The sequence below is a fragment of the Natrix helvetica genome, assembly GCF_964273705.1.
Source record: "Natrix helvetica genome assembly, chromosome: 6".
Classification (NCBI taxonomy): Eukaryota; Metazoa; Chordata; class Lepidosauria; order Squamata; family Natricidae; genus Natrix; species Natrix helvetica.
Genome location: NC_138553.1, coordinates 53,666,415 through 53,691,387, shown reverse-complemented (window position 1 = coordinate 53,691,387; position 24,973 = coordinate 53,666,415). Strand labels below are relative to the sequence as shown.

Below are 24,973 nucleotides of genomic sequence, written 5' to 3'. Positions count from 1 at the left end.
CATTTATATTGTAATCAGTTTAATGTATTCATGTGAGAATTGTATTTGAGAATGCTAGCACAGCAAGTTCTGAACACCTTAGATTTCTGTCTAGTGAGAGAGAAAGTTTGTCCAAAATGTCTGTATTTTCTGTATTGTAGAAGCAGCTGCGCGCGCGCGCGCACACACACACACACACACACACACAGGCCCCATTCAGAATTAGATTGAAACTATGTCCTTTACTTAACTCCACAAAGCTTTTCCTAGGTTGATTTTTGCCCTTGCACAAAGCCTAAGCAGTGATATCTCAGCTGTTCACCTGATATATGGGGGAGGGCGATTCCCCCACTTGAAGTGTAGCAGAAATGATCTTCAAAACTCAAACCCTGACTGTGACTCAAAAAAATGATGCTGCCCAGTTGCTCAGTAAAGCAGAACATGTTGCACTGGTGGTCTCTGATAGGAGTCCCTGGGCTCATTGTGTGTAATTTTAAAAAAATACTAAATAGCTTGCATTGCACACTAGCTAAACTCAATTTGGCCTCACTAAAATAAGAGCTAGGGCAGGTTCAAGAACCATCCCTTTGAAATGAGCAGCATGTAACTTAAAGGAAATGCATGGCTGTGAAGAATTTTGGGACTTCTGCTTGCTTGTAATCTGTCTGGAAGCTCACAGAAAGTGATATCAAACATCTGAAAATAATTGGCATGGTAAATTGGATATTGTAAATTTCTTTCCAGCAATTGTGCCCTGGTTGCTAGACCTTCATGGTTGAAAGCTTTCTGGGAGCCACCGAAGGGATCCTTCTGCTGTCTCTCTCAATGCCTTTCCATTAGAAAAATTAAGCCTCCCTGATCTGACCAATTTTTATCTTTTGTCAAGAACATGTGTGTTCCACTCACAAGTTTTGGGGGAAAAAAAGGAGGGATTGTAGGAAGTTATCACCCAGCCCTCTCCCAGAAAAATGAAATATCCTAGGAAATATTGAAAAGGCAGAATATTATATTTCCCTGGATGTGAAAAGGAAGAAACATGTTTTAAATTGAGAATAGCTCCCTGTAGCTTCCTGCCTCCACCCACTTTGTCAATGGGCCATTAAGAAGGCCAAGCCAGTCCCTTTACATAATAAAGAGTTCTCCCCTTCAACTCCAGGGGGTTGGGAATGAAGGCATGATAATATAAGCCTTTACTCAACTGACCACATGGCATCTGAGAACTCTGAGAATTCAACCAAACCTGGACTCAGCCTAGAGAGTTGCTCCTGCATGGGACCATGTGAGTCTGACAACCAATCAGAATACATTTCTTACACAGGAACAGGAAACAGAGAGGTGGGACTGAACAGGTTATAAAAAGCCTAGCAAGCCCCTCCATCGCCCTTCTCTTCTTCTCCCCAACATTGAAGCATGTGATCACCTTTTCTGTTCAGGATTCAAGCCATGTGGTCCTGTCCACCATTAAAACCATCTTTCCAAGCAGCCTCCATGTCTCCAGTGTCTTTTTCCCCACTTGGAGCTGAACCCAGAAGGATATTTCTTTCATCAGTAGCTCTAACAGATATAGGGTAGTGCAAGATCTTAGCCCCATTTTTTCAGATAAGACATGTTGAACCTAACCCCATCAAGAAAAATGCCAAGCCTCTGGGTACATGATTAGCTTAATCCAAGACTAATTCTGTGGACATTCAAGGGGGAGGGGGTGTTGTGAAATCAAAAAAATGTTTTTATTTCTAATCATTGTAGCCTAATGATGGTTTTAATTTTTGTGGAGTTTTAAAATCAATTCCTCAAAAGCTGGGGGGGAGGGGGGAAGCACCTAGGGCCTGCATTTAACCCCACTTTTTTCCTAAAAGGTATTTATTTCCACGCAGTTTTAAAAACATTTCCTCAAAGGCAGGGGAAAAAACACAGCCCCTTTTAAACCCCGTAGCTGGTTTTTACCTTTGTAAAATCTAAAGACACATATTTTGCCAATTGCATCCTCAAATGTAACCGTTTGAAGCTCACCTACAGGAAAAGACAAGGAATTAAAATGTTCATAAGAGGCAAGCAGCCAGGTGGCATGTAGGGGTTAAGCCTTATTCAGGCATGCCGGGGACATGCCTGGGCATGTCATACCCACCCACCCACCCCCTGTCATTCTGGGCATGTGCAAGAGGCATGTATGGGACATGCCCAGGCATGTCATCTCCCCCCCCCTTGGATTCTTGGCATGCACAAAGCTCAAGGACTTGTCATTACAACAGCTGGGTAGTTTGTGCAGGTAGTCCTTAATTCCAGCAGTCTTTTGAAGATGGCAACATCTGACTCCAAAATGTTTTTAAAACAACAGGAAAAGCCAGCATCGCATGCTCTGACACAAGACGCCAGCCATCAGAATGCAACAAACTCTGTTGCAAGGGTTATGATAAAGAATTTTTTTTATTCAGACCCATTTTGCAGGGCTGCAGCATGGTGTGCTGTAATTTTAATAATGAGGTGCAGAGTGCTTACCGGACAGTATGTGAAACAGCGAATGATGCTTCATTATCTCCCAGCAATGGTAAGTAAATATGTTTTTTATTTATGATATTGTAAATGACACTGGAATGGATAGCTCACTAACAAAATGCGCTTTATATTTTGCAGACTCCAAAATAATAACACCTAGACAGCAAACACTTCAAGACATCCTGATTTTATATTCCTGTGGTAATTGCCATGATCACAAAGCTTCTACAGATTTTTCTGATCTAGACTATAAGTGGGATTCTGAGCTATCCCAGAGACCACACTATCTACCCAGCGAGCTAAGGAGCTGCAATTTGTGTAAAGACTGGTTTGCTTGTGGCTGCAGACATGATTTGTAGAATACAGACGAGTCAACGAATTGCCCCTCTGAACTCTGTATAACCAATAAAAGATTGTGTTAATGTCAACGCTTGACCCATTTGTCAGTGTTCTTTCAGTATAATGATGCATGAAAAGCTTCTAAGCCGTATTTATTATGCACCAGGATGTGTAGGGAGTTATGGAGATATAAATATCCTTTTTCAGGAAGCTAGAAAATATGATAAAAACCTGACCATGAAGCAAGTCAAGACGTGGCTGTCAGGGCAAGATGCTTATGTGCTTCATAAGACTGCAAGAATTAATTTTCCCAGAGGTAAAACAGTAGTGTCTGGTTTAGATCATCAATGGCAGGCCGACCTCATAGATGTCTCCAAATTTTCTAAGGAGAACCATGGAAAAAAGTACATCTTAGCAGTTATCGATGTGTTATATAAATATGCCTGGACCTCCCATTTATCGGATAAATCAGGGAGGGAAGTTACATCCGCCTTCCAGAATATCTTTGAAATAGGACGTGCACCCCAAAAAATACAGATAGATGCTGGTAAAGAGTTCTTGAATACCCTGCTGAAGAAACTTTTAACACGTTATGGCATTCATCATTTTGTCACTCATAGTGAAACTAAAGCAACCGTTATAGAGAGGTTTAATAGAACCCATAAAACAAACTCTGGAGATATTTCACAGCTAGAAATACCCATCAGTATGTGGACATTTTGGCAAATACTCTTCAGGGATACAATAACACTTACCATCATAGCATCGGGACTGCTCCTACCACCATAAATTTGTCTAACAAAAGGGATGTGTGGATGAGGCTTTATGGAGTAGGTTTAAAAAGTAAAAGAAAGGAAAAATGTCTTAAGGTGGGAGAACATGTCAGGGTCTCCAGACTGAAGGGTAAGTTTGAAAAGGGCTATCAGCAAACCTATATGGATGAGATATTCATTATCAAAGAACTGGGGACAAGGGGGGAAAGAGTGATGTATAAATTAAATGATTACGCAGATGACCCTGTAAAGGGGGCTTTTTACTTTGAGGATCTCCAAAAGGTTCCTGCTGACCAACAGCACATATACAGAATAGAGAAAATTATCCCAAAAAAGAGGGCAGGGGAGACATAGGGAGTTTCTAGTTAAATGGACTGGGTGGCAAGAGAAGTACAACAGTTGGGCTAAGGCTACTGAAGTACAACATCTTTGATATGGCGGAGTTTTACATCACCCTTCCCAGCAATGTATCAGGAGCAATTTTTGCCCAAAACAAAATTTCTAATTTTACTATTCAATTAGCGAGATCGTTGGATCTTCCAGGGTCATGGGAAGTAGGGCTAGCAGAGATACAATACCCGCATAGTTGGCACACGTTAACTTCTCCTGGATTTTTGAAATTGCTAACAAGAGAAAGAAATGGCATTTTTCTTTGAGAAGTGGGTACTATAATAGCATCCAACAACTGTTAGAAAATATGAACAAGCTTATATCAAATGTCAAGGACGGACCTAAGACAACCCTACATTATGATTCAGTGGGTCAAAAAATTAATCTTAAAGGAGATGAACCTCATACCATTCTAGTTAGCGGAGAACTTGGACATCTGTTAGGTATGTTCCCTGGATTCAGCACCTTATATGTTTACACAGACATTGTAGAGCTCCAGATAGTAGGTGACTTCTATGTGCCATTACTACACTGTGTGCCTGTGTGGGGGCAAGACAATGATTTCGTAACAATGACCTATGACTGTCCACATTATGTGCCAGTCAACAAACATCACATCGATACTGTTACTATAGAAATCAAAACCGACCAGAACAAAAATGTGCATTTTTATCACGGGAAGGTGATTGTCAAGCTTCATTTTAGGCCTAGGAAAAGTGAAGGATGGTTGTAATCAAGGAGCATGGGAGACCTCAAGACTACATGGCTTATTACAGGGCACAAGCTGGGGGAGGCCTTCCAGGCTTCTGAGGAGCTCCCATTATGTACGGGATTGGTTTAGGTGGGTTGTTCCATGGACTTTTTTGAAAAGCAATGAAAACTTTTTTGAGGCGAGGATTAGAAATCATTAAGCCACATGTGAAGTCTGCTGCCAAAAACATTGCCAGAAATGTTGCGGGGCATCTTGTATGCCATGCTGTTGAGAGTGGGCAGGATGGACCAGGGCTGGTCATAGCCAGGAAGAATTATGTATTGGGCCTGCCTATTCCGTTTAAAAAGAGAAGACTTGTGAAAAAGCCCCATCATACCAAGAGGAGACGTGCGCAGAAGAGGAAACATATTCTAATACAGTATGTCATTTATTCATCCTGCTTCAGAGGAATGTGTTAAATCTGAACCAGATCTTTTTCAACTGGCACCTACACAGACCAGTATTGAAAACAGTACCTATGTCAAGATCCCTCCTTTATCAGCATTAATGTCCAATGTCCCCCTGGAATTTTTCATCATGGGGCATGGTGAGTATTACACAGATTTAAACAACACCCTGCTGTATGTGAGTTACAAGATTGTAAAGGCTGATGAGTCAGATATTGATGATGGGGCAAGGGTGGCCCTGACCAACTATCCCATAGCATCACTGTTTAACCAGCTGGATGTTACCTTGGGAGATCGGCTCATTACACAGAGTCATCATTGCTATTCTAATCGGGCCGTAATTGAACTGATTCTCAACTTTGGTGGTGATGCGCTGTGTACCCAATTTACTTCTGTGGTTTTTTACAAAGATGACTCGGACCTCATGGAGAGTACCCTACTGACAGCAGCTGGGAACTCTGGTTTCAAAGCGAGAGCAAGACACACGGCCGGTAGTCGTAAATGGGACCTGCTTGGGCCTCTGCATAGTGATCTGTTTTTCAAGACAGAATGCTAATTAATGGCGTTGATGTAAAAGTCAAACTCACAAGAAGCAGAAATGAATTTTGCATGATGAAGGATGGCAATGAGAATTACAAAGTGCAACTCCTGGCGGCTTCTCTCTTTGTAAAACGGGAGTGCGTCTTGGCCATGCAGAAGCTTTGCTTATCTCCAATGCCAAATATCCCATTGATCGAGTGGGGATGAAGGTTTACAGCATTCCTGCAGGTAGTCTTTTGTATAATAAGGAAAATCTATTTCTGAGGCAGTTGCTTAAACAATTATTGATTGGGTTTGTGGACAATGCAACTTTTAGTGGGGATTATGAAAGAAACCCGTTCCATTTTCAACACTGCAATGTCAATTTTTGCGCCCTTCATTGTGATGGCGAACAGATCCTTTCAAAGCCTCTTCAGTTTGATTATGAGCATGGTCCTTTTGTGAGAGAGTACATGCAGATGGTGCAAGCAACAGGCAAAGGCATGAAAGACAGGCTGATGTCGATCAGCCGGGAAGAGTTTAACCGAGGGTATACTTTGTATTGTTTTGACTTGAGTCCTGATCAGGGGTGCTCTGAGCACTATTCTTTCATCAGGAATGGTAACCTCAGAGCCGAAATTAGATTTGCACAGCCCCTCCCCAACACCATCAACATGATTCTCTATGCAATCTTTGAAAAACTTACTGAAATAAGTCACACAAGGAATGTACTTTTTTATTATATGTGAGTATGGGCACACAGCAACTCCTCCACTTGCTCTCTGGAAATACTGCCTTTCTAGGGGTCTACCCTTGTGACCTATTACCCCAGAGACAAATCTTCAAAATACCTTTTGGATTAATCGTAAATATTTATCCTCACACTCTTCCTGGTGAATACTGGCTGGCCCTCTACTTCCCATCTCTCGGATATGATGAATTTTTTAATTCTTATGGAAGACCTCCGGATAGCCTTGACTTTCCTGGCTCCATAGTGAAATTTTTAGAGCAGCAAACTGAGAAGTACACATTTCACCAATGGCAACTGCAACACCCCAGTGCTGTGACCTGCGGACAACACTGTGTGTTTTTTCTACTGAAACGTACTAAAGGAGTGACCTATGAAAATATTTTAAAGATGTACTCCAATGCCGATATTAAAAATGATCAAATGGTAAAGCTGTTTGTAAAACCTATAAAGGTGAGGATGGGGCTTGGAACCTGTAACTGTCACCAGTGCATTGCAGGCATGCTTGCCCTACTGTAAAATAAAGAAAAAGACTTAAACATTTTTACTTGTATCACTGTGTTTTTATTCATTTTACAAATTGAGCCAGTCACCACACCTGAGCCTACTTCTAGGATTTAATGTCCAAGGGCTAGAGGGGGTGCCTGTAAACATAGGCTTCTGAGCCCCAAAAGGTGCTGTCATAACAGAGACAGGGCTAGCAGCAGTTTCAGCCTTAACAGCCAGAGTATCTTTCTTACTAGTAAGAATTTATATTAAATCCTACTTAGTGGCGATAGAAGCGGCAAAACGGCAATATTTTTCCGCTCTTATCACGTCCGCAGATAACCGCCCAACCGCTCTGTTTAGGGTCACCTGCTCCTTACTTAACCAAGGAACTGGGGAAGACCCCTTGCAGGGTAGGGCTGAAGAATTTGTTCAGTATCTGCAGGATAAAATCGCTCAGATCCGGACAGGCTTGGACTCTGACTGGGTAGATTCGGGTGAGCTGACGGGGATGAATCTTGAGGAGACTATCTGGGATGGGTTTGACCCTGTGACCCCCGAAGGCATGGACAGGATTATGGGGAGACTCAGTGCTGCCACTTGTGTGCTGGACCCGTGTCCCTCTTGGTTAGTTTCAGCTTCCCGGGAGGTGACACGAGGCTGGCTCCAGGCGATTAGCAACGCTTCATTGAGAGAGGGGTTCTTTCCCACCGCCTTGAAGGAGGCGGTGGTGAGGCCCCTCCTCAAGAAGCCTTCCCTGGACCCAGCTTCTTTAGCCAACTATCGTCCGGTCTCCAACCTTCGCTTTGTAGCGAAGGTTGTCGAGAGTGTGGTAGCACGTCAGCTTCCCCAGTACCTGGATGAAGCTGTCTACCTGGATCCGTTTCAGTCGGGTTTCAGGCCCGGGTACAGCACGGAGACGACATTGGTCGCGTTGGTCAATGATCTCTGGCGGGCCCGGGACAGGGGCTGTTCCTCTGTCCTGGTCCTCTCGGCGGCTTTCGATACCATCAACCATGGTATCCTACTGCAACAACTCGGGGGGTTGGGAGTGGGGGGCACCGTTTTACGTTGGTTCTCCTCCTACCTGTCGGATCGGTTGCAGTTTGTGTTGACTGGAGGGCAGAGATCGACCCCCAGGCGCGTCACTTGTGGGGTGCCCCAGGGATCGGTTCTCTCACCCCTCCTGTTCAACATATACATGAAACCGCTGGGCGAGATCATCCGTGGTTTTGGGGTACGGTATCATCAATATGCTGATGATACCCAACTTTTCATCTCTACCCCAAACCACCCAAACGATGCCCTCAACGTGATGTCCCGATGCCTGGAGGCTGTGCGGATCTGGATGGGGAGGAAAAGACTCAAGCTCAATCCCTCCAAGACTGAGTGGCTGTGGTTCCCGTCATCCCGATTTGTACATCTTGTTCCATCTTTGATGATAGGGGGAGAAATTTTAGCCCCCTCAGAGAAGGCTCGCAATCTGGGAGTCCTCCTGGATACGCGGCTTAGTTTAGAAGAACACCTGATGGCCGTGACCAGGGGGGCCTTTTATCAGGTTCGCCTGGTACGCCAGTTGCGCCCCTTCCTGGATCGGGATGCTCTGTGCACAGTCACTCATGCCCTCGTCCTTTCTCGCCTGGACTACTGCAATGCTCTCTACATGGGGCTGCCCTTGAAGAGCACCCGGAGGCTTCAGCTGGTCCAGAATGCGGCCGCGTGGGTTGTCATGGGGGTACCTAGGTGCTCCCATGTCACACCCCTTTTAGATGGCCTGCACTGGTTGCTGGTTGTTTTCCGGGTGCGATTCAAGGTATTAATTATGACCTTTAAAGCGCTCCATGGCTTAGGCCCAGGGTACCTGCGAGACCACCTACTGCCACCAGTAGCCTCCCACTGTCCAGTACGATCCCACAGAGTTGGCCTCCTCAGGGTGCCGTCGGCCAAGCAGTGTCGGCTGGTGACCCCCAGGGGGAGAGCCTTCTCTGTGGGAGCGACTTCCCTCTGGAATGAGCTGCCCCCGGAGCTCAGCATAATCCCTGACCTCCGGTCCTTCCGACGCGCCCTAAAAAGTTGGCTTTTCCAGCAAGCCGGCCTGGCCTGTTAATGTTAATTTATTTTAAATGTATTGTTTCTTTTTAAAAAAAAATGGTTTGGTCTTTTTGGAAATGGGTTTAATCTTTTTTTAACTTTTGTGATGTGTTTTTAATGTTGTACGCCGCCCTGAGTCCTTTTGGAGAAGGGCGGCATATAAATCCAAATAAACCTAAACCTTTCAACTTTTCTATTTGCTCTTTAACGGCTGTAGACCCCAATATAGAAGTTGGAACATTCACCTCAGCCATAGCATTCATAAAATTATGTCGTCCTTTGGGTTTCCACTTCTCAGTAGGGGCTCGGTGTTGTGAGGCACCTTTCACCAAGTCTAAAATATTAGTATCAGGAATAAGGACACCTTTGTATAAAAAGGTACCGCAATCAGCCCGGGTTGAGATGTCCTGGTGCTGTTTCATTTTGTTCAGCAAGTTCTGCATTTTTCCTGTAACGGGCGCTCACACCACTTAGGATCTCATCCATCGCTGTGTCCCGCGGAGATGGCTGTGGTGGCTGTTCTGGTAATGTTGGAAGTGGCCAAGTTCTCCCGGCGGATAAATGAGATTCAGTTTGTCCTTTTCAGACTAATTTTGCATGATCAGTCTTAGATACCTCTGCAGTGCATAATTGTAGAGCTTAATAGTAGGCGTCCTGCCCTGTAGCTGCTCCATCTGATGATGCAACACCAGATACATTTTCTTGGCATGGTCCATGGTTTATCCAGCTAGTCAACAGCGGAATAGTTCTCCCTAGTAATAAAACCCCCTGACTGAAGTATGATCTGCTTCTTCTTTTTGAGTGAAACCTTTCTATCACTCAACTTTTTAATGACACCTTTCCTTCTTTTTAGAGACTGGAATTGTGAAGGTTTCAGAGGAAAGTTTTCTTTTAGGGTGTTCAGTGCTATTTCTGCTATTGCCCCTACCAGGTCATTATTACCATGTTTCCCTGAAAATATGACATGTCCTGATAATAAGGTCATGCCACATTTTAATGTTGGGCAAAAATATAAGCTCTCCCCCACAAATAAGCCCCCTGGACAACCCCCCCACCTCCGACCAGGCAGAGCACCACTCACCAACCTAGCGGTATCCTTAAGATACCAAGCCGCGGGAACCGGGGGGAGGGGGAAATGTGATCACGTTGCTTGGTGGCTTTCAGATACCGCTAGGTTGGTGAGCAGCACTGTGCCCAGCTGAAGAGGGGGGTTGCCGGGCGACTGCTCTCTTGCGAGTGAGCTCCCAAAGAGCTGGCCACAACAGCCACTTGGCAAACCCCCTTTCCAGCCGTGCAGAGTGCCATTCACTGACCTAGGGGTATCGCCAAGCTGCATGAATGCCTGTTTGCTGCCGTCCGGCTCCCACGGCTTGGGGCCTTTGAAATGCCAGTGAATGGCGCTCTGTACAGGTGGAGAAGAGGGTTGCTTGAGTGGCTGTTCTGTTCCCGCTCCCGCGCCTCCCTCCTGAATGAAACCAAATATTTGGAATTCAGAGCTATTGCTCTCATTTTCTTACCTTGAAAAACAGGTTTTGTAGTATGAGAATAATGCTCAGGTTTCTGTGATGAACGTACTGTGTAAAAGCCTTCTCTATTTGGTCGCTGTTACCAGCAAATGCCATGAGATCATCTATCACTGCTAGAGTGATTTGATTTGATGGAAACAAATCAGCATCTTCAAAAGAAGACGGAAGACCTTCCATAAACTTAATATAAGGGAATTTATTAAGCAGTTCTTTGTACAGAGGTTTCCAACAGCTATAAACCATACAATATTTTGAGGCCTTTGAGACAATGCCACATCGCCGTGTTCTAACATTTGTTTGATAAAAAAAAGATTTGCCAGAACTGGATGGTCCACTTATAATACAGGAGAAAGAATGTACAAATTGTGCAATATTTTCCATAATCCTTAATAACCATAAGGCAGTGTACAGTAATACTCACTCTTTAATAACCTTTTATTATACAGTACTTTTAGAGTTTTTCGGAGGACCCGCGTTTCTAGGATCCACTGTTTCTTAACCCTGACAATCCCCAACTGTTCTACCCTGATCTCTTTTTTTCTCTCTGCATCAGACAATAATCATCTACCAAATCTTTCAAGTTGTCAAAATTAACTTTACTGCTATTACCACAATTTACCATGATTCCCTTCACCTTTACCACCGCTTCACCATTGGACAAAGCATAAGCATAAGTTTTGGGGCCGGCCGCAACGAACTCTGTTATCATAGTGTTTGGTGGAATTTCACTTGTCAGTTGTCCTAAATAATCACCCAAAGGGGGCATCCATGCCCCCCCTCTACTTACAAAGATGACTGAATTGGTGTCATGGTACAGACATCTATGACCCAGCCCCTCCAGTAGGCTGTATAATTCCAGCCATGCATAAGCTGTTGTAAAGCTGGCAATGAATACATTAGTGCATGTGGATTTGGTGGGTTGGTTCTTGGCTGTTTTCCACATCATGATGGCTGTCTCTGTATTCACAAACTCACATGAGGAAACATCATAAAAGGGTACAAAAAGATATTTGAATAAATCCTCAGGGTTTGCCACCATGGATGTGGTCAGGTGATTGGTGCTCTGGCCAAACTTGCCCCACAGCAAATTTAAAAAGAGTTTGGCAATTTGTCTTTCAGCAAGATTTACTTCAATGTGGTCATGTTGTAAGCGGACGCCTTCCATCTTTTCATAATCCTGAATATATTGCTCTTTATCCTGATGTGTTTTGCACCAGTCAGGGTAACCCCTGGCCTCCTGTTTCTGTCTGAGATGCGTGTTCATATATCCTGAAAATAGCTCATTTGACGTTCTTTCAAAATGCCAGATCTCGTAGATTTCAACAATTCTGTAACCTTTTTCTAAGGCTACATTCAATTCAACAGTACACCATGTCCCAGTCAGAGCTCTTTCCTCATCACTGTGTTTACAAAGGGAGGTTTGCAGTTTTTCTGTGCAGGTTGTTCACAAACTAAACATTAATTTCCCCCCTGATTTGTGAGGTAGGACTGGGAAATAGAGATTCCTTGGCGGGTACACTTTGACTTTGGCTAACCCAAAATATTGCTTTATGTCCCCAAAGTTTTGATAGATGATTTGTGGGTGCCCAATTGGGTACTCCTTGGTCTTATTCACAAAAGGGTACAAACTGGTAAAATCGTAGTATAAGATTTGTTCACCAGGTTTTGGTTTGTAGTACAGGCATGTAGCATTTGTTCTACCACCAAAAATAGCATCTCGAGGATTCAAAGGAGTTGGGAGCTTATTCTCAACTAGAAACTGCTTCAAAGAGGTGTCATCCTCCACCATGGCCCGCCATTCATGTTCCCAGATGCAGCGCACAGCATAACCCTGTGCCCTGAGGTACTCTTCTTTAATTCTAGTATAGTTGTGCAGGCTACCATATGTTGAATCAAGTAATTTGTTGAAGCCTTTTTCAGAGTAGCAGACAGGGCACCCATGAAAAAAACAAACGTGAAATTCAAAAGCTGTGGGGGTTCCACTTATGACAGCAAAACCACCCCAAAATATTTGCCTACTTGCTTTCTGCTGCCCTTCAGAGCATGCTGAATATTGAGATTCTCAGTGTGTTCTATATGCAACATCCATTGAATCGCTGGAGCTGAATACCTTTTCTGTGTCTTGTGATAACTGTCCAAAGGATCTAAAGCAATGGTATTGCTTTTCAAATACATGAACAGGTACTGTGCCATGCAGACAGATGCCAATGTGATATATTGGAAGGGGTCAATGCATTGAATCTCCTCAACAATATCCGCCCCCGACCCCGCTGTGGCACTCACGTTCATTTTCATCACCTGATCCCTAAATCGAATAAGGCATCTCTTAATATATCTACATCCTGTCTGCAATAGTAAGCCAGAGCCTTCTTTAGTTTAAACACAGTACCTCTATTAGCAGCGTGCCATTTCAGGAATTCTTTTCTCTCCCGGGCATCATGGTTTCTGGGCTGTAATACTTGGTTTCAGGGAGTGGTCCCACGTAGTCTTGATTGACCATTGTATTGAACAAGTGGGGGAAATATCCTTTACTGCCTTGAAACCCCATAGCTTTGGGTAACTTGCTGAATTTAAGGGGTAAAAATGAGAGGCTATCAATAAACCGAATCTTATAATCTGGAAGGGTAATACACAGAAGTCCCCCCCCCCCCGACTTATAAATTGAACCCTAACCTTTTCACGGATCAGCTGTCTCAGTACTAGGTACCCATCATAAACTTTGGTGCTGTGAGCTATAAAAATACATCCTTTAAACTTATGATTTATAAATTTATTTACAAACTGCTCCTGGCATCTAACACCGTAACAAATCCCACATAGGGGAAGAGAGCTGATGTCGCGATGGCACAATGTGCGATCTTGGTGCTCCGAGATCACAGTCGATATTTCTGCCGCTGGACGGTCCATTTGGACCTAAACTGTCCCGTAGAGAGAGTGATTGAGAAGGGCACCTCCTGCTGATCTCAGGGACACCACAAAGTCCCTGAAAGATCCAGGAATAACCTTTTTTTCCAGCGACAGAAGTGCAGCTAATGAAGCTGCTGAAGTTGGGACAGTTCTGGAATGGGAAGAAAGCAGAAAGAGAAAGTGTGTCAAAATTGGTGAGGAAATTTGATTATTAGAGGAAGAGACTACCCCCCCCCCAAAAAAATTAAGTTGTTAAGATTGAAGACAGAAGACTGTAAGTGGCGAGATTGATCTGCATTGAACTTAGTGTGTTATCCTGTTTCTAATTTTTTTTCTTTCACGGATGGAACTTTTGCAAAGACTCCCTATTTTTTTAAACTGAATGTATTAATTCTTTCTTCTTTTTCACTTTTGCTTACACCTATGGATTAAAATTCTCCTTTTTTATAATACTTGATTGGATTCTTTTTTATCTCCATTTAAGGGTTTTTTTTTCTTTATTAAGCTTGGAATATAAAGATGATAATAAGAAGGATTATAAAGAGGGTTGTAACAACAGGAGGAAAAGCAGTTACACTGCCACTTAGAGGCTGGAGGCTGGATACATTGTTTTTTCTTCTTTCTCTTTGATCACTTGAGTTTCAAGGTTCTTTCAGTTTGTTTACTGACAATGATAGTAGGAAGAGCACAAGTTGTTTATACAGGTGCCTTTTGGGAGTTCTATCATTAGCTATTGGAGGGAAGACAACATTTTGACTTGAAAGATAATAAATTAACCTGTTTGAAGTTTATTAAAATAGCCTTGAACCCTATAGTGGCAGTGTCTGCAAAATTGAAAGAATGGCTCAGCAGGAAAAAGAAACTAACATTGCAAATGATTATGTTTTAAATTCAAAATCTATTAGTTGTGACAGAGAGAATTGAAAAGAGATTGGAGAATATGGAATACAAAACAGAAAAATCTGATGGAGAAACTGAGGATGTTTACCAAATGAAGAAAATGGAGTTCAAAAGATGGAAGAAAAAAATGAGCAAAGAGATAAGAAAACTGTAGATACTGACAACAAAGTGAGTGTGGTTGGTAATGGCAACAGCGGAATATGGAAAGGGGCGATAGATGGATTGGAACTCTACCCCAGACTTCAAAGCACAGAAGAAGAAAAGAGAGAAAAATTGACAGAGATAAGGAGAGAGATCTTGACAGAAGCACTAGCGATAACCAAAGATAAACTGATGGAAAAAACAGATGTTGGGTTTCAAGCTTTTATGAGATACGAAAGGAACAACAAGTTGCCAAGAGAAGTTTATACAAGATTTATTAAGAAAGTAACTAGATCATTAATGCTACAAATGGCAAGAGATATAAGACCGTACTATTACTGGAAAGATACAGGTTGATGCAATGAAAATGTATAATAAAAACTAAGCTAAATTTAGTTTACTAGTAGTATGTATAAAATGAAGCGACAATAGCTATAATTAAATAATGATTAATAATGATAACAATACATATAGATATATTAGTTTGATAATATGAAATTTTATATAAACAACACATGGAGATTATGAGAGGAGGTTTAAAAGCTTTATCTAGAATATGTTATAAAGATGTATTGTGATTGGATGATTTTAGGATGATTTAATAGAATGTTATCATATAATCCTATTCTAGATTTTGAATATTATATATAAAAGGATGTAAAAACAATTATAGTCAAATTAAGGTTGAGATATAATAATTACTTCCTAAGCCCTCCCCCCTCCTTGTTCTTCATGATGGTAACCACTAATTGTAAATTACCCTCCCCCCCCCCCCCACACACACAATATCTCTGCCTTACTTTCAAGCAGCTTTTCAACACTGGTCAGAAAATCATCAGCATTTATATCATCCACATGCCTCCTAAGAGAAAAGAGAGGATGATTTAACTCCTCTGCATCCAAATGGAATTGAACAAAATCATTTGGGCCTATGTTCATAGCAACATTATTCAAAAGAATCTGTAACACATTATGAATAACCTCTATAGCAATGACAAAAGACTGAATTTAGTCAAGATTAACAAATCTATATCGATGATAGTATTCCATAGCTCTGAAATTTCAGATAGGGTTCTCCCACATTGGCACCATATCCAGAGAAACATCGTTCATATTCTGAGTTTGCAGAGCTACGGGCTTGTAACTGGGGCATAGAATGACATATATCTTCTATGATTGTCTATGAGAGACAATCATAGAATCACAACTAACACTGTCTGCTGGGGATGCAGGAACTTCATCGCCATGCATTTTTTGCTTTTTTGCAGGCTGACTTTGGTTAAACAAATAAAGAAACAAACAAAAAATTATCACCAACATTCCTAATAAAGTAATACCAACACACACACACACACACACACACACACACACCTTTAGTTTCTAAAAAATAATATTAATAGTTTTGTAGTTGGATAAAATGCTAGACATCATTTGTGTTGTGTGGCTTGTGGAAGGCTGAGGGGTCATGTCATGCTGGGGCCCCTGGTGCTCTGCGGGAATAGTGAGATCCACGAATGGCTGGTCATTCTCCAATTCTGAAGGAAAAGAAAAACCCCAATGGCCAGAATTGTTGCAGAAATGTTTATAAGAATCTAAATGTATGAAAGTATGAAATACAAATACTTTATTATTATTATTATTTATTACATTTATAAACCGCTCCCTCTCCCCAAAGTGACTCGGGGCGATGTACAACACACCGCTAAAAACCACATACAAAATACAATATCGGATACCCATAAAACAAAACAATATAAAACCGTTCTAAAACAAAAATTAAAAGCAATCTAAAAAATCTATCCCCAGGGATTAAAATACCGGCCAGAAGTGTTGGAAATTAAAGATACGGTTAGGCCACTTCATATTCCCTCAAACATTCTGAGTCTTTCAATTCAGTCTAGTGGGAAAAAAAACAGTTAAACAAGCAAGCAAGCAAACAAGAATGTTATAAACACATTTTACATCTAAGAGGGGTCAGTGTTTCAAAAAAAATAGCCATAAAACTACTTACAATTGTAGTTCCCCTGAAACATTCTGAGTCTGTCAATTCATTATAGTGAAAGAAAATAATCAAACAAACAAGCAAGCAAGCAAGCAGACAAGAATACTATAAAAACCATTTTGCATCTAAGTGTTTCAAAATTAGGCATAAAATTACTTACAATAGTAGCTTCCATTCTGAATAGGAGTCTTCTGAGCAGATCAAATGGCTCCAGAGGTATGGATATGCCAGAAACCAGCAAACATGACTGGACAAGTATGGACCTGACTTTTATACATGTTGGTGACATCACAAATTAATCACATCCGAAACGGGGAGTTCTTCACACCTTTTGCAAAACTGTCCACCTTGCCTACCCAGGAAGATGCATTTGAATAGTAGATAATGTCACAAATTAATCACATCAGAGTTGGTGAGTTCTTCACAACTTTTGCAAACACTGGCCAGCCCCCCCCCCCCAGCATCAGGAAATCCCAAATGAATAATATCACATGAGCTTTGATTAAACTGTATCTCTGTGTTTAACATCTGACAAGGTTAAACAGGAGAGTCAGCAAAAGAAAAAAAAACCATAATACATCTTTCATGTGATTTGTAAAGCACATTTTATTATAAATTTCATAGCTTTAACAGTTTCTTGCTATTAATTTCTGTTACATTCTGGCATATGAACCTCTTCAGAGACGATAGCAATTCATCTTCAATTTTTGACATTAATGACAGTGGTTTACTGCTCTTCTTTTTTTTTGTTGAAAAAAAGTTTTATTGGTTTTATAAAATTTTAAGGATAAGGGTAATGGATATGGGTACAAATTGGTTTGCTGCTCTTCTTGATACACTGTATGAATGTCTTGAGCTCACCAAGGGAATCCAATACAAATATAATGTATTCACTTTGTCAGAAATACTGATGATGATCCAGAGAACATGCGGCATAGAAAGTCTAATACATAAATTGTTAATAAGCTCTGTTTCACTGTTACTGTCCACATTATCTTCTGATTTTAAACAGCCCATTAAACAATGGTGTAATATTTTAATAACACACGCTTTCAGAACCTGTGGCATGCTGACATTTTGAGGCTCCACTGTTTCTAAACCAGGAAATAAGGTAGAATTCGATTGGCTGTTTCAACTAATCAAATACTGTTTTCTTAATTTTTATATTACTTACCATTTGATATTTTTCAGAAGCTGCAATAACAAGGCTTTGTAAGTTCCTTCTCTTCAATGTAGCCATGTAGCTCAGGTTTTTTTCTTATTCTATGCGCACACTTGGGAGGTTTGGGGGTCAAATTTACATCAAACAAATATCCATCTGAGGTTGCCATCTTCAAGAGACTGCTGGAATTAAGGACTACCTGCACAAACTACCCAGCTCTTGTAATGACAAGTCCTTGAGCCTTGTGCATGCCCAGAATCATGGTGGTGGTGGTGGGATGACATGCCCAGGCATGTCCCTGACATGCCTCTTGCGCATGCCCAGAATGACAGGGGGTGGATGGGTGGGTATGACATGCCTGGGCATGTCCCAGGCATGCCTGAACAAGGCTTAACCCCTCCATGCTGCCTGGCTGCTTGCCTCTTGTGAATATTTTAATTCCTGTTAATATTCATTGTCTTTTCCTGTAGGTGGGCTTCAAATGGTTACATGAGGATTTGAGGGTGCAATTCGCAAAATATGTGTCTTTAAATTTTACAAAGGTAAAAAACAGCTGCGGGGTTTTAAAGGGGCTGTGTTTTTTCTCCTACCTTCAAGGAAATGTTTTTAAAACTGCCTGGAAATAAATACCTTTTAGAAAAAAAAGTGGGGTTAAATGCAGGCCCTGTCTCCACAAAAATTAAAACCATCATTGCCTAGAAATAAATAGCTTTCAGAAAAAAAGTGGGGTTAAATGCAGGCCCTAGGTGCTCCTTTTTCCCCACAGCTTTTGAGGCATTGATTTTAAAACTCCACAAAAATTAAAACCATAGGCATTGATTTTAAAACTCCACAAAAATTAAAACTAATTTTAATTTTAAAATTAATCATTAGGCTAGAATAATTAGAAATAAAAAACATTTTTTTGATTTCACAACACCCCTTCTCCCTTGAATGTCCATAGAATTAGTCTTGGGTTAAGCTAATCATGTACCCAGAGGCTTGGCATCTTTCTTTCTTTTTTTTTAAACAAAGTTTTATTGGTTTTTATGAATATATGGGAAAAGGTAAGGGGATATACAATTTTTTTGGGCAGCTTCCACACTAATGGTAGAAATCCCTCCAAGAAACTCACAGATTTAACAATCTTAAAAACAGAATATAAAAGAAAGCACTAGATAAGATCTCATTCTATATTGTCAACCATGTGTTCATTCATTTTTCTTTGTCACTTTCTGGAATATCACCAATTGCTATTATTTCAAATACTTTTATTTTTGTGAGCCTTTTCGATATTGCTCCTTCTTCCCTGCCCCCAGGAGAAGCCTCAGCGCCCCCTCCTTCTTTACTGTCCTTTTCGCTACTCTCGCTGTATTCCTCCTCTGGGAAGGAAAGATTCTTTTTAATGAAGGCTTCTGCCTCCTGAACTGTATTAATTCTGATCCTGTTTCCCTCCCAGAAGACCAACATTCCCTCTGGTAACAACCATCTAAACCAGACTCCTTTATTATATAATTTTTTTTTTGATAAGGAGGAATACTTCCTCCTTCTCTCTCTTATTTTTTTGGAATCTGCTTAAGAATGGTGATTTCTTCCTCTTTATATTTCAATTTGGGTCCCAAGCACTTCATCTCTTGTGGTTCTCCTGAGAAATTTAACATGTACCTCCCTTGGAACGTTGTGACTTCTAGCATATGCTGAATTTATCCTATATACTAGATCCATGTCTCACCATAATTGTTTTTTATCTCTCTTAATGTAATCTGCTAGGATTGTACTCATAATATCCTTAACATCTTCAGTTTCTGTCTCTGGTAGGTTCTGAAATCTAAGAAAAAAGGACATTCTTTCAAATTCTATTTTTGTCAGAAAATTTTCCATGTCTATATTTCCCTTTCGTATTGTTTTAACTTCTTCCCCTAGCCCTGCTTCTCCCTCTTTTAACACCAAAATTCTCTGTTTATTTCCAGCAGTGTGTTGTTTAACCTCTCTGAGTTCCTCTTTAACCTCTGACATTTCTTTTCTCAACTCACTTTGCCCCCTTTCCTTTTTTTTTGTAATAAAGTTTTTTATTAGTTTTACAAAATTTTGAGGAAAAGGGTAATGGATATGGTTACAAATTTTGACAGCTACATTATGCAGGAAATGGTACTCCCCCCAATTCTCATAACTTTTACATATTAATAAACAAAATTATTATTGCTTAGCTAAATTTTGACAGCTTATTTTTACCTTGTATCTTTCAATAATTTCAATCTATTTTGTATCGAACAGAAAAGATTCCCTATATCAGCAATTGTATTATTTTTCTAACTCACTTCTGTGATCTGAGTTTTCTCAATGTTGCCTCCTCCCCCCGCGCCTGCCAGCAAAGCCTTGGCACCTCCCGTGTCTTGTGTAGTATCGTCAGCTTTATCTAGGAGAGCTTTGTTTTTTTCCATGAAGGCCTCCGCCTCCATAGTTGTATTAATTCTAACTCTACCGCCCTCCCAGAATATCAGCATACCTTCTGGCAAAAGCCACCGAAACCAAAATCCTTTTTCAAATATTTTTTTCGCTAATAGCGCATATTTTTTTCTTTTATCTCTTACTTTCTTTGGGATTTGTTTCAGGATGGCTATCTCTCTATCCTTGTATTTTAACATTTGCCCCCTTTGTGCACCCAGAATCTCATCTCTTGTAGCCTTTCTAAGAAATTTAATGTGAACCTCTCTTGGAACATTGTGTGTTCTAGCATAAACTGAATTAACTCTATAGACCAGGTCAATATCCCATCCTAACTGCTGTCTGTCTTTTTTAATATATTCAGCCAACATTTTTGTCATGATCTCCCTCAGATCTTCATTATCAGTCTCAATTACGTTTTGAAATCTAAGGAAAAAAGACATCCTTTCAAATTCCATTTTTATCATGTGGTTCTCAAGTTCTAGGTTTCCTCTCTGGACCCCCCTCACCTCCCCCCTCATCTCAGCCGTCCCCTCCTCCAAGACTTCCAGTCTCTGTTTATTTTGAGCCGTTTGGTTTTGATTCTCTCTGAGCTGTTCATTCATTTCTTTCAATTGATTTTTCAAATCCTCCTGCCCCTTTAAGAGCTTTTGGAGCAACTGATGAGTTAACTCCTCCTCGGGAGCTTTAGGTTGTAATAGCGATGTTAATGTCTGTTGTCCGCTTGGGCTGGATGTTGAAGATGTTGGAGCAGACCCAGCAAAACCAGGTTTCCCAGGTGGTGGTCTCTTCGGAGCCATTTTAATAAAGAGAACTCAGAGGTGTCTATGTCCATACAATAAAATGGCAGCTATAAAAGGGGATAGCCAAGAGAGAACACGAGGCAGACAGTCCAGACAGAAATGGAGACCTTTTCTATAGTTCAAATCCAGACAATAAAATCAGTTGTTCCAAGTCCAGGATACAGTGTAACAAGAGATATTTCTGAGTGTCACGGAGGCAAAGACACAAAGACAGCAATTTCCATAGGTGGAGTCAAATTTCAAAGTGCATAGAGACAACGAAAGTGTGCCATCTTGCTTCGCCAGCACCGGGATCAGAAAGCAACAAACCAAAAGTTTTCAAAGTTTTCTTTAAAAGGGTCAGATCATCACTTATCTCTCACAATTGCAGCAAGGCATTCATCTACTTGCCTATAATGAGTGTGATTTCATTTTAAAACTCTCCCTCTTTCCTCTGAGAGTGGAGAGCAGTCCAAAGCCGCTTTTCCGAGGGGGGAGGAAATCCCCCTCCCTCCAATCACACTTCCCAGGAAGGGATCAAAAATCCTCCAGAAAGCTGACAATCCTTCATTTAAATGTCAAAAAGGGAATCGGGGAGAGTTCCCATCTCACCACAATGCAGCTGTAGTCTTCAAATTGTCAGGATTGTCCAGCCGTCTCGATGCGAAAGCGCACGGGAGCATAAAAGCTCCATCGCGCACCCCCTTTCACCTCCCGGCTCCTAGGGCAATGCAAGGAGCCCCCTCGTGGCCGCCGCCAATGCAGGGGACCCCCAGCTAGCCGCCCCTACGCAGGGTGCCCCTTCAAGGCACCCTGTGCCCCCCCCCAGCCGAGGGGAGCCCACCAAGAGCGCGCAGGGTGGACAAAACAACCGGAACCGGAAGTCTCCGTCGGCGGTTTCCTTGAAGCCATTTGTTTAAGTTCAGAAATGTAAATCTTTTCCCGAGAAGATGGTGTCCGTGGATTTCGCAACTGCGCTGATCTCAAAAGGCAAACAAAACCAAAGGCTCCAGGTACACAGTTCCAAAGCAGAGGTAATCCAAAAGAAGAAATCAAATAGCCAAAGTTCAGAAGAGCCACGTACAGGAAGAAGTCTCGGCTTCCCTCCGAGAGAGTTAGACAGCCACTCCAAAAGGGATTTTTTTTCCTTTTTTGGTTTTTTCTTTGAGAGTAGTTTCAAACGGCAGACTTCATTTATAAGTAGACAAAGGAAGGAGGGCGGGCACCATCTTGGCCCCCCTTTCCGCAGGGAGAAAGGAATTAAAAGTCATGAAAAGTTTTTTTTTAAAAAAAGCGGCTCAGAAATCATTTCTGGCAGTTGTGATAAGAATCTTTCTCCATTAACTGTCTCAAGTGACGAGTCAACCTTTATTCTCTCTCTTCAAGAGAGTTCATTTAAATGCCGCTTAGTCCGAGGGGGGGGGGAAGTAGAAAAAAACACCCCCCTCTAATCTCCATTCAAATAGCCAGAACACAAAGACTTACAGAAGTCTGCTGCTTTTCTTTTAAACGATCAAAGAGCTCAGGACAGGATCCCCACCTCCAGTCTCCAGCCACGCTTCTCCAGATGTTCTTTCTACCTCCAGAGGCTTGGCATCTTTCTTGATGGGGTTCGGTTCAACACGTCTTATCTGAAAAAATAGGGCTAGGATCTTGCACCACCCCTTATCTGTTAGGGCTACTCATGCTTATCATGATGGGCTTAGGCCAATACAACATATTCAGTTAGGGTTATGACCTTGTGAATCCTGCACCACGTGGGGTCTATTATGCACATCACATCCGGGGAGGAGGGCTATGCACGTCATATCCAGAGGTTGGGAGCTGCGCACATCACTTCTGCTTAGGGGCATGATCTGGTGATGTAATCAGCACATGGGTGTGTTTACTTTGATGACATCACTGATCAAAAGTACTGATAATTTTCATTTTTTAACAAGGTACACACATTATCTACTCTTCTCAATTTCCCTGGTTAGCTCTCCATGCCACTCCTAAAAAGAGAGAGAAGAAAACAGATCTGAATCCTGTAACAATCTTTCCCCTGTACTTGCAACTCTTCCTATGAAAAATGCCTAGAACAAGGTGTCCAACCTTGTTAAGATTTCAACTCCCAGAATTCCCCAGCTATTCCATTCTGGAATTGCTTCAATCCACATACAATATATCCTTGATAGAAAAAGCCTTGTTGCAATCAAATTGCTAGTTCATCTTTCTCTCCTCAAAAAATAAGCTACAGGAAATTGAGTTTACAAGCTAGGGAAGATGTAAGTGAACATGTTTTGAAAAATCTTTTTTTTAAAGAGTGGGAAAAAGTACATAAAATGGCATGGAATTGTTGCAGGTGGCAACAATTTGACTTTCACTCATACAATATGTATTGATTGTTTTTCTTGACTTATTCTTTGACTAGTCAGTTTGTTTTTGGAGTTTTGGAAACGACGCCAGGCTGAATTAGAATATGAATGGGACACGGTTGAGTTTTTAGAGCAAGAGGAACAAATACGTCCAGAGTATGAGGCAAAATGCCACCATATAATAGTGAATGAAATTACACAGGTACTTGTATTTACAGTTTTAAACATATTAATTAAAAAAGAGAGTTTGAATGAATTCACTCAATTCTTCTTTTCTAATTACCAGGGCTGCATGTGTATAGTTGTACAATATACAAACATGTTGCAACAGAGGGATTATTAAGTTTCAATAATACTGAGCAAAAGGCAGCTTCTTAGAAAAAACCTCTTCTCTTGACTTCTTCTACCACAGTCTAGTTTAGTACACTATATTTTTTCTCTTTTAACTATGTAGAAAGGTAAATGGCAGTGATAGAAGCAGCATCTCCTTGCCTCTTGATCTGCATTGTAAAAGTGTCAATTAAGGGGGCAGCAGGTGTGTGACCTTTAGATCAGTGTCTAAAATGATCAGATCTTGCCTTTAAAATTACATGGGAAATCAGCAGTAGAACAGAAAGTGTTGGCCACTTGCTTCTTGTGTGAACTATGTGCCATTTACATTTTTTTATTTATATGAGTTAAAGTGGCACCTGGATATGCAATGTTACATAGCAATAAACTTCTTTCAGATGCCAAGTTTGGGGTTTTCTTGGATCATAGGCTCTTTGGTGGCAGAGTTCCCATGGTAACACTGCTGGTATGGATATGGTATCCTGTTTTGACCACAGAATACACAGTAGTGGTGATGATATTTGAAGTTAAAAATGGGCTCTTCTGACTTTTGCTAAGCAAATCACATATGAGGGAAAGAGACAGAGAGACTGTGTAGATCTCTAATTGCTGCTATCTCATTTAGATTAATATCTCTCATGCAGCAATGCCAGTTTACTTTCATTCTGGTGTGGTTGTCAGGTGCAAAAACTTGGGTATAAGTGTATTGGCCATAAAATGATATTTTTACTATTGTTTATTACCATCAATGGTTAATGGTAACTGCAAATGGTTGCTCAATGTGGCAGTTGCTAAATAAGAACTACCTGTATTTTAATCTCCATATTTAAAAACTTAAGTAAAACTGCTGTGAAAAAAATGTATAAACCCAATTTCTCCTTTTTCTTCTCTTTTTTTCTCTCTTTCTCTGTTAAAGCTATAAAAACCCTTTGTTTTTCTTAATTGCTTCATTATAGCAAGAATATACTGAACACAAAGATTATTTTGGGTATCTGTCATATGCAAATTATTACTATACTCAATTTCATTTTGCTAATGATGGTCTGTGCTAAAATAAAGCACATTGCATTTTTCTTATTGTTTGATTGCTAGATTTGCATATAAAAAATAATTATTCCAAAACATATTTTTGTTATAATGTAATAAATAAAATTAATAAATTAATGTAGAAATGAAATAAATGTTTGGAAATAAAAAACTTGCTGTTAATAAAAAAACTAATTTCCATCAATTAATGAGATACAAAGAAGAAACAACTAGACAGGTTTAAAGTTTCTAGTTTAGAAATTAATTAGAATGTAAGAAAAATTGCATGTTATATACTTGTCCTAATAATCCTGTTTCAATTAACTTTGTTTATTCAGCAAGAAGAGTATGTTCCTTATACAACCTGTGGAAAGTATGTACGGATCATCTTCTGTGCAAGTGCTGTCTTATTCTGGGTAAAATTTGTTGGTTCACTTCAT

The 24,973-nt window shown here is 40.9% G+C and overlaps 1 protein-coding gene and 1 long non-coding RNA gene across 2 annotated transcripts in view; one reads left to right on the top strand and one right to left on the bottom strand.

The window, feature by feature from the left end:
* LOC309394792 overlaps positions 1-24,973 on the bottom strand; it is a 482,407-nt gene that overhangs the window by 190,436 nt on the left and 266,998 nt on the right. The window lies entirely within an intron of this gene.
* The window catches only part of ANO6 (anoctamin 6), a 285,876-nt gene that overhangs the window by 201,667 nt on the left and 59,236 nt on the right, over positions 1-24,973 (top strand). Inside the window, exons 11-12 of the mRNA XM_081958403.1 lie at positions 23,234-23,379; positions 24,872-24,949. Coding sequence (XP_081814529.1) covers positions 23,234-23,379; positions 24,872-24,949 — 224 coding nt within the window. The remainder of the gene's footprint in view (positions 1-23,233; positions 23,380-24,871; positions 24,950-24,973) is intronic.